General features: G+C 38.1%; 1 protein-coding gene across 3 annotated transcripts in view; it reads right to left on the reverse strand.

Moving 5' to 3' along the window:
- The window catches only part of Tbc1d15 (TBC1 domain family member 15), a 59,048-nt gene that overhangs the window by 4,988 nt on the left and 43,809 nt on the right, over positions 1 to 10,251 (reverse strand). For 2 of the 3 annotated variants that reach the window (XM_055626094.1, XM_055626093.1), the window contains 3 exons: positions 9,908 to 10,008; positions 4,739 to 4,838; positions 4,039 to 4,136 (listed from right to left, as the gene is read on the reverse strand). In XM_055626094.1, coding sequence (XP_055482069.1) covers positions 4,039 to 4,136; positions 4,739 to 4,838; positions 9,908 to 10,008 — 299 coding nt within the window. The remainder of the gene's footprint in view (positions 1 to 4,038; positions 4,137 to 4,738; positions 4,839 to 9,907; positions 10,009 to 10,251) is intronic. The other variant, XM_055626095.1, reaches the window with a different exon arrangement.

The raw sequence follows: 10,251 nt of genomic DNA on the forward strand, positions 1-10,251 counted from the left end.
TGTGTGTGTGTGTGTGTGTGTGTGTGTGTGTGTGTGTGTGTGTGTGTTATAAGAAAGAGTGAGAAAGTAAGTAACGTTGGATGGGTAGGAAAGTGGAGAAATCTAGAAGGAGTTGTAGGAGGGAGAAACACAATCAAATATATTATATGAAAACAACATGTAATTTAAAAAATTCAGGCTCTATTGCACGTATCTCATAAACAAATTTAAGTATGAATCCATGCAGAACACAAGCAGCACAAAGTAATATCCTTCAAATGGCATACAGCCCTTTCTAATGGTAGCCCAGGAAACAACTCCCAGCTGTAAATGGAGTTCCCTACAGGCTGTTCTTACCATATTATATATTCTTTCCTTGGTAGAAATATTATCATTTTAATTTTTATAAAGCTATGACAATAATAAGTCATTAATGTTGAATTTTTTAAAAAGCATGCTAGATCTGTTATTAACAGATACTCAGGAATAGTAATAAAAGCCATAATTTTCTGCATTTCACTGAAAGTTATCCTGAGTACAAAATTAAATAGAGACACACAGCCGAAACAAAACAGAATAATGAACGTCCTTTAAAGAGAAACGGAAGAGTAGTAATTAAAGAGAACAAACTATGTCTTTCTTGAAAATAAGGAAAAACTAGCAGCATGGGAGTGGGGGATATGCTTGTTATATATTACTAGTGTGTTGTAACTTAAATTCAAGCCACCTCCTTTGTGATACCTCAGCCTATAAACCAAAACTTTGCAGAATATTAAAAAAACAAAAACAAAAAACATCTAAAATGTAGCACAGTCTTCCATAAAACCAAGTCCTAATTCAACCAAAGTGGTTGGTTGCTCCCATGATGCCTGTGCCACTACTGCATCAGAGGGCATGTCTAGCTAGACAAGGTTCACAGACCACTATTCCAGCACTGTAATAGCTAGTCAGTAGGAATGAAGCTTTCAAATGAGTACCATATTTGATTTTGCCATATCCTATGATTCAAAAATATGGAGAGTTTGGCAACAGAGTTTTACTGTCAAGCTCTAGGAGTAACCATGAACAATGGCAATAGCCTATAATGTTTGGGGAGTATATAAGACCTCAATGGCCAACAACTCCAAAAGAAGCAACTAATCCTGGCACTGGACTTATTTGTTAGTAAGTTAGGACAGTGATTCCACATTAATTATGCTTTCATGTGTGTGTTTAAATGCTCACACAGGCACACACACATGCACTCATTCACGCACAGGTTTCCACGTATTTTTGAAAGGTCTTTAAGTGTTATTTCTTCCTTTCCATAATCCCTCCTCTACAATCCCTCTCTTCCCCAACCCATTTAACGTTTCCTATTTCATTATTCTCCTTTAACCTTTTTTGTCAGTGGATGCTATCTCCTCTCTTGAAAGTGCCTCCCCACGGTCTCAGTAATTTCCTGACCTCTAAGGGGTATTCCAAATGAAACACACATAACTGAAGATTCAAAGCTAACATTCATAAATGAACGAACTCATGAAGTTTGTCTTCTTGGGTCTGGGTTATCTCACTCAGAATAATTGTTTCCAGATGCATGCATTCATTTTCTTAATAGCTGATAATATTCCATTGTATAAATATGCCACATTTTTATTATCCATTCATCAGTTGATGGATATTTAGGCTGTTTCCACTTGCTGGCTACTATGAGTAGTACAGCAATGAATATGAATGAACAGACAGTTCTAGAGTAGCCTATGGAATCTTTTGGATATATACCAGTAATGGCTAATCTTGATTTTCAACTTGACTCTATCTGGAATCAACTAAAACCCACACAGCTGGGCATTACTGTGGGGTAATTTTTTATTGGATCACTTGAGATAGCAAGATTCATCCTAAATCAGGGCCATACCTTCTGGTGGCAGCCCACATAAAAGGACACACAAAGCAAGAAAGGTTTTGCTTTTGGCCTGCTTGTCCTTCATGCTCACTCACAAGTTCATATAGTCTGCTGCTGAGGCATTCTTTTGAAGGTATTAGAACATACTTAAAGAATTTGATTAAGGATTCCAACACAGAAGAACTGAGACAGCTTTATGAACTGAGTAACTACTGGATTCTTGGTCTTTCCATCAGGAGACAGCCACTGTAGAATCAGATGGACTACTGTAAGCCTGTAAACCATTCTAATAAATTCTAATAAAACCATTCTAATAAATCTCCTCTTTTTATATATAAGAAAAATAACCCTCTCTCATTTTAGTCTATCAGTTCTATTCCTAAACAGAACTCTGACTAACACAACACCAAAGGATGTTATAGCTGGATCATATGGTAGACCTATTTTTAGCTTATCAAGGAATCACCACAAAAATGAAACCCATGCCTAGCACATTACTAGGCCAAGAAACTATAGACAGATGGGTAATAGATCCTAGAAGAAAACCAACTACTCTTATTTTGCCAAATAGACAAAGGATAAAACCAACTTCTAATGACTTATTGTGTTTTATCTATACATGTGTGTCTTTCAACCATCAGCAAAGAATCTGTTTGCAGTAAATGGTGCTTAACAAAGACACACACACAACTGGCCAAGGTGTAGAGAATAAGAAAGAGCAGAATGCTCAGCCCTCAGGGGGCCATAAATACTGCACCCCTTTCAAGGGATAAATCACTGTGGAAAAGGGGGCAGAATGAGTGTAAGAGCCAAAGGTGGGGGATGACAACAAAGAAATATTTTCTATGGACACAGGGAAGGTGCACATATGAACTTACAGTGGTTGTAACAACACACACATAACTTGTGCAAGCCCCAAGCCAGAATAAATCTCAGAATGGAGAAGGGCGCTAAGCACACAATCCTATCCGTAGCTGTGGAGCTATTGATAATTGTTAGCTGCTGATCTGAGAGTGTAGCCCCTGATAAGCTAATCACATACACTCCAGGGAAAGACCACACATGCAAGGATATCTGGGCAACACAAATTGTCTTGAAGTGTTTTTAAAAAGGAGGGGAAACATAAAAGTGGGTAAGTATTTGGAAAGGGGGAGTGGTATTGGAAATAATTAAGGAAAGAGTGAATCCAATTGAAACATACTACATAAAACTCTCTAAGAAACAAAACCTTCGACCTACAATTTGTCCTACCTACAAGATGTGCATGGGTAATGATAGAACAGAAATTAAGGAAATGACCAACTAATGACTGGTCCAGCTTGAGACCCACACACCCCTGACAATATTCGTGATATTTGGCTATACTTGCAGACAGGAGCCTAGGATAATCATTGTCAGAGAGACTTCACACAGCAACTGATGGAAACAAATGAAGAGACCCATAGTCAGATATCAAGTGGAACCAGACAGGTCAAGGGTACCACAAGAAAACCTACAGAATCAACTAACCTGGGCCCACAGGGACCCAAAAAGACTAAACCACCAACCAGGGAGCCTGCGTAGGAACAATCTAGGTCCCCTGCACATATGTAGTCTTCATGTGAGACTCCTAACAGTAGGAACAACAGAGGGGCCATCTCTGATTCTGTTGCCTGCCTTTGGGCCCCTTTTCCCCTAACTAAGCTACCTTATCTAGCCTCAATAGAAGATGCAACTAGTCTTACTGCAATTTGATATGCCAAGGCAGGCTGATATCCATGGGAGGCCTCCCCTCTTCTGAGGAGAAAGAGAGGAGGAGTGAATGGGGGGAGGGGGTTGGGAGAAAAGAGGGAGGGGAAACCGCTGTCAGGACGTAAGTTGATAAATTATTTTTTTAAATATTTTTAAAAATTAATTTAAAAAAATAAAAACAATAAAGTCAAATCTACCAAATAAAGGATACTGGTAGCAAATGATATAAAAAATAAATAAAACAAAAACTTTCTTGGACACTTCTTGGCCTCAAATCTCACAGTGCTGTGCTTGTGAGAGAGTCCAAAACCAAGACCTGTGCCTAAGAGCTTTAGTGGTTAAGGAGAGACTACAAATACATTTGTAAACTCACCTGCCTCAGAAACCTCAGTGAAGCTGAGAATATACTTACAACTCTATACAGAATAAACATAAGAACTTACCTCCCATAATCGAAGAATATCTAGAAAGCTAAATTCTCTCTTAAATCTGATTAAAAGCCATCTGAAGCAAAAATATAAATATCCAGAGTCCTGGGATTCTATACAGAAGGAAAAAAAAAAAACAAAACCATGCTAACATGTCAGATCCTTTCTCAAACTCACATTTATTTAATCTATGCAATCTACATAAGTAGAGCCCTTATATGTCTGACCACATTCTATCAATCCAAGGAAGCAACTGAAATGTATGTTTAAAAAAAAAAAAAACTAACCAAATACATAAGCATATGAAGATAAAATTATAAAAATATTATAGCAAGAAATAGTAACACTTCTACTCTTTCAAAGAACTCACACAACAGCAATGGAGCATTTTTATCTTTATGAGACCTAGAGAGATGGCTCAGCAATTCTTGTTTAACTTTAGGAGTTCCTTTATGAGACCTGGAGAGATGGCTCAGCAATTCTTGTTGCACTTACAGAGGGCCTGGGTTCAATTCCCAGCACCCACAAGGTGGCTCATAACCATCTATAATCCCAATTCCAGGGAACAAGCAGGCATACACACAGTACACATGCATGCATGAAAGCCAAACATTCATATACATAAAATAACTTTTTAAGTTGAAAAAGTTCCTTTACATTTTTATAGGTATTTACCCCACAACATGCTGGGCATATCTGGATTCATTCAGCTTACCTAAATAGCTACAAAATCCACTATCCAATAATCTCAGTAAGGTGCTCAGCTGGATTAACTGTGTCTTCATGCCTTGCATTTGTTCTTCAAAATTTTGATGCTTTAAAAGAAAATAATTATTGCCATATAATATTTAATAAATATTTCAAAATACACTATTACCAATAATTAAAACATGACCTAAGGATAAATACTAGACCTCTACTGGACTAGTTATGTTAAATAAACAAAAACAACTGAAAAGTTAAAGCATCACTACAGAGAGAGAAAAACAAAAAAAATAGTCCTGATCTCAAAAAAAAGTTTATTTTCTACCTCTATTCATTTGATTTAGATAAAAAGAATACAGGGGCAGCAGGAACAGACTGACCAATAGCAACACTCCTTTCTTACGCTCTATAAAATGTTTAGAAAATGGAACACACGTTCTAGGACATTAACAGTTATCAAATTATTTCCATTATTAAATAGTCCTTCAAATAAGCACGTGAAACAAAACTAATTTTAGCCTTAACGCAAACCTCATTTTAAAGAACTGCTTTTTAGGTTTACTAAGAATAGGGAATTTGGGAAGTCAAAGCCATGTTCATGACCGTAGTAAAACACTACCTGTCTTCAGTTTTCACACAAGCACAAAGCTATTTAATTCTGCTGTAGACAGAATACAGGAGCAGATATGGAAAGCTATATTGTATTAAACAAGACATTTTGAAATGTCATTGGAAAAGATGGTTTCATGAAATAAACATAAGGTGTACATGTGATTATACTAGGCTTATATCTATTTACAAAGGTCACAGATTAACTTTTTATTTGATCAAATATGAACAGATACAGTCCACAAAAAAAGCAGTTCTTTGAGGTGAAAGGCTTGGGAACTGCTATGGTTTATGTGTTCTAACAGCCTTCAAGGTTGAGTAGGTTCCCTGTCAACACTGAGACAAGCAACCAAAACAGCATGGGAACCAATCCTTTCAAGGCCTCTTCTGGCATTATGACCCTTTATCTCAGAGGCACCTACTTCTCTATGATGCCCTTCCTCACAAGCCTTTGAGATAAGCCTCAGACCAACTTGTTCACACTCTCCTTTCATGTTCTGTCAATAGTATTATAATAGTACTTATTAAAACTATCACATTATAAGCCATTCTTCATTGTAAAACTTTTTCTTCAAAGAATTAAGGAATCAGTTTAAAACATAAAGTTGAGCCTCTAGAATATAGTATGTTCACATTAATTGGGGGATATAGACACTAAGAAAGAATCATGTATTTATTCTACAACAATCTGTTGAACCACTTCATTTGCAGCATTAGGAAAGTTCTTCTATCTACAAATAAAACAAATATATGATCCCTTTACAAGGAATATACCAGTTCTAATGAAAAGGGGATAAATAAGAAAAACACAAGGAGGCCAGACAGGGTTTATGAGATTATCATCAACTGTACAGACCTTTATTACAAATGTCTCTGGTTTCTACAGCACTTGGAGGAATTGGAACCGAGAAGGTAGGAAAAAGGTAAGGAAGACAACTATATAACTAGGTTACTACAACTGACAACCTTTCCAAATAATCCAAAAGCAATTCATAACAAAGGACTAATTTAAACATGCACTGACTTAACAATCTAAGTAACAATAAAAGACCATTTAAAAACTATAAATCATAAGAAGTACAGAACAAGAGAGAGGCATACACTCTGTAATTTCACACTGCAAGCCTTGAGGTAAAATACATTAGAGAGATTAATAAGGCTATATAACCTGAATGTACAGTGGCTTCCCTAGCTTCAGGAACATTATCTGAGTGTCCAGGGCTGAGACACCATGCTCTTGGAAGACATGCTGCCTCACAGCCTCTGCTGGGCCCAGTGGCAGCAGAGCCTAACTCTGAACTGGTAGGAAAAGATACAACTGGAACTGCCATGCTGCTGTTATGTGGTCACAGGGTAAGAAAGAGGAACTAGCAGAGATGGCAGTGTGGGGACGTGTTCCTGGGATGTATTTACTGTCCTATGAAAAATGAGCCAGAGCCTCTGCTCTGTATGTTACAGATGACACTGCACTGTTCAACCACCAGCCACTGGGGAATTTTTAAATAAATTATTCCCAGTTGTAAAAATTACTGCTTATGAAGGAAAACTGGGAGATCTTTACGAACCAGTTTGCCACCCAAATGGTACCACTGTTAACCTTGATGTTAAATGTTCCTCTAGCTATCTCTATGCATAGATTTTGGTGTATTTACATAGTTGTTATTCTACTATGCATATAACTTTATGTCCCACTTGTACTTAACATAAAAACATTTTTGCAATGTTACCAGTCTACATAAATACATATATTACATATATATCAATACATTACAGAGAACTACTGCAGGTGACTACAGATTAAAATTCTTTATTCCGCACCAGCAAACCATTTCAGTATGTACCATAAAGACCTGGCATCAAGTTTATTTGGTGTGTTTTTTAAACAATGGTTAGGGCTTTAAATTTCATATAAGCCTTAATCTACTCATACTCACCCTCCACCCACTCACCTACCCCAAATCACTTTCTAAGTGCTTGAAAAGATTTTTCTACATATCTGTTAATAGTTGCTCCACACAAGGTCCTACTCTGCCTTAAACATATTATTAACATGACAGAGAAAACACTGTGTATATTTAAACCCATCGAGTCACTACATACTTCTTGGAAAATAACAAGAAATAGAATGCTAAAGAAGTGTCAGAGACACCAACATTTTGAGAGCACATATAGACGAAAGTCAGGTATTCTAATGACAAAATCCAAGCTATTCCAAGGTCAGCATATTCCTTAGCATGGCACTAAGCTGAATATCTGAAGCTAGTATGAAGCTCACAAAACTGAATTCATCAATATTCTACAATGACACAAGGCTCTCCTACAGAACACAAGCATTTACTGATAGTAAATCACTGTACTACCAACAGATACTTTCTATTTTTTTAATTTAAAAAATTAATAATTTATTCACTTTACATCCAATTGTAAGCCCTTCCCTTTTTCTTCCCCCCTATTCCCTTCCACTAGTCCACTGAAAGGGGGAGTCCTTTTCCCCTACTATCTGACCCTAGGTTATCAAGTCTCATCAGGACTTCCTCTGTGGGCTGGCTAGGTTGCCCCACCAAGGGCAAGTGATCAAATAGCAAGCAACCTAGTACAGCTCAGAGACAGTCCCTGCCCCCTTACTAGGATCCTACATGGAGACTGAGCAAAGGGTCTAGGTCCTCTCCATGCATGGTCCTTGGTTGGTGCATCAGTCTCTGCAGGCCCTTACAGGTCCAGATTTCTTGGCTTTGTTGGTCTTCCTATGGAGCTTGTATCCCTTCCAGGTCCTCCTATGCTCCCACTCTTTCCTACAATTCCACGTACTCTGCCCAAAGTTTGGCTATGAATCTTAGCATCTGCTTTGATACCCTGCTGCACGGAGTCTTTGAGAGGACATTTATGGTAGGCTTCCTGCCCAGTTCCCTCTCTTCAACTTCCGGTGTCATACTGTTAGATCAACTATAGATTGTGGAGAAAAAGTATAACATAAAAGACACATGCTAGGCAAGGGTAAACAGCCACCAGCCTACCAGTTACCCTAATTTTAATCTGCTTTTCAATGTTGATTTTCAAGGGACTTATCTCATGGTTAGCTATTCCTTGCAATCATGGGATATGTAGAAAAGCCCCACCTTCAAAGGCTTTTGGAATTCCTACCAGTATGCCAACCATCATGGTCAGGTAGTTTTTAATCCAATTCATGCTAGCTTTCATAAGCTTTCCCATATTTGCTTTATTTCTGTCTCTGAAAATAAAGTGTTTTTTTTATTATTTTATTTATTCATTTTGTATCCCTGCTGCAGCTCCCTCCCTTGTCTCCTCTCAATCCTACCCACCCTCCCTCTTCTCCCCCTATGCCCTTTCCCTAGTCCCCTGATAGGGAAGGACCTCTTCCCCTTCTATCTGACCCTAGCTTGTCAGATCTAATCAAAGCTGGCTGCATCATCTTCCTCGTGGCCTGGCAAGGCTGCACCCCAAGGGAACTCACTTGGGAACTGAGCAGCCAATGGGCTTCCTTTGAATAGGGCATCTAGCTCCTCTCTATGCATGGTCCTTAGTTGGAATATTGGTCTCTGCAGGCCCACTGGGCCCAGGTAAGTTTCGGCTATGTTGTTTTCCTTGTGGAGCTCCTGTCCCCTCCAGGTCTTTATATCTTCCCCTTCTTTCATAAGGTTCCCTGCACTCTCCCCAAAGTTTGGCAATGAGTCTCAGCTTCTCCTTCGATATCCTGCTGGGTAGTCTTTCAGAGGCCCTCTGTGGTAGGCTCCTGTCCTGTTCCCTGTTTTCTCCCTCTTCTGATGTCCATCCCATTTGCCTTTCTGAATGAGGATTGATGATCTTACCCAGGGTCCTCCTTCTTGCTTAGCTTGTTTAGATGTACATATTTTAGTATGTTTATCCTAAGTTAAAAAGCAACAAATCAAGCAATTCAATTAAAAAAAAATGGGGTACAGAGCTAAACAGAGAATTGTCTGAAGAGAAATATCGAATGGCAGAGAAACATGTAAAAAGAAATGCTCAACATCATGAGTCATCAGGGAAATGCAAATCAAAACAACCCTGAGATTTCACCTTACACCTATCAGAATGTCTAAGACCAAAAACTCAAGTGATTAACACATGCAGGAGAGGATGTGGAGAAAGGTGAACTCTCCTCCACTGCTGGTGGGAATACAAACTTGTACAACCACTTTAGAAATCAATCTGGTGCTTTCTCAGAAAATTAGGAATAGTACTACCTCAAGATCCAACTATACCACTCATAGGCACATATCTAAAATATGCTCAAGTATACAACATGTACCCCATTTCTTTAATTGGATTATTTGGTTTGTTGGGAGTTTAATTTAAAGTTCTTTACAGATTTTGGATACTAGCCCTTTGTTGGATGTAGCCACCTTTTCATATAAACAATTCTAATATCTCCCCAGCCTCTTGAAAAGTTGTTAAAAAGAAGTAAAACAAGATTATGCAATAATGATTTCAAGCTCCATCAAAGTAGCCAGATATTAAAATCAATCTTATCACTAATACAACTAAAATTTTTAGATTCAGTTTGAAGAAAGAAAATAATCCCTCCACTTACCATTTGGTCCATGTAAGAGGCAAAGCACCAAAAGGCATCCACTTCATTCTCCATCACATATAAAAGAGGTGAAAGTAAGTCACTCATTCCTTGTACATATCCTAGAGAGGAAGAGGAGGAAATCCTCTGAAAACCTGAATCTTGTGAATCCTTATCAGTACCACACAGCTGAAAATTACTTTCCAGTGAACTAAAAACTAGCAGATATTCATTCATGAAGGAAAATAAAAAGCTAGAAATCTGGTTAAATATATGAGACAGATTGGTTGCTGCTGAATGACACGTTAATCATGTGTATGTGTGTGTGTGTGTGTGTGTGTGTGTGTGTGTGTGTGTGTGTGTGT

The sequence above is a fragment of the Psammomys obesus genome, unplaced genomic scaffold, assembly GCF_907164565.1.
Source record: "Psammomys obesus unplaced genomic scaffold, mPsaObe1.curated_primary_1811, whole genome shotgun sequence".
NCBI classification, from domain to species: domain Eukaryota; kingdom Metazoa; phylum Chordata; class Mammalia; order Rodentia; family Muridae; genus Psammomys; species Psammomys obesus.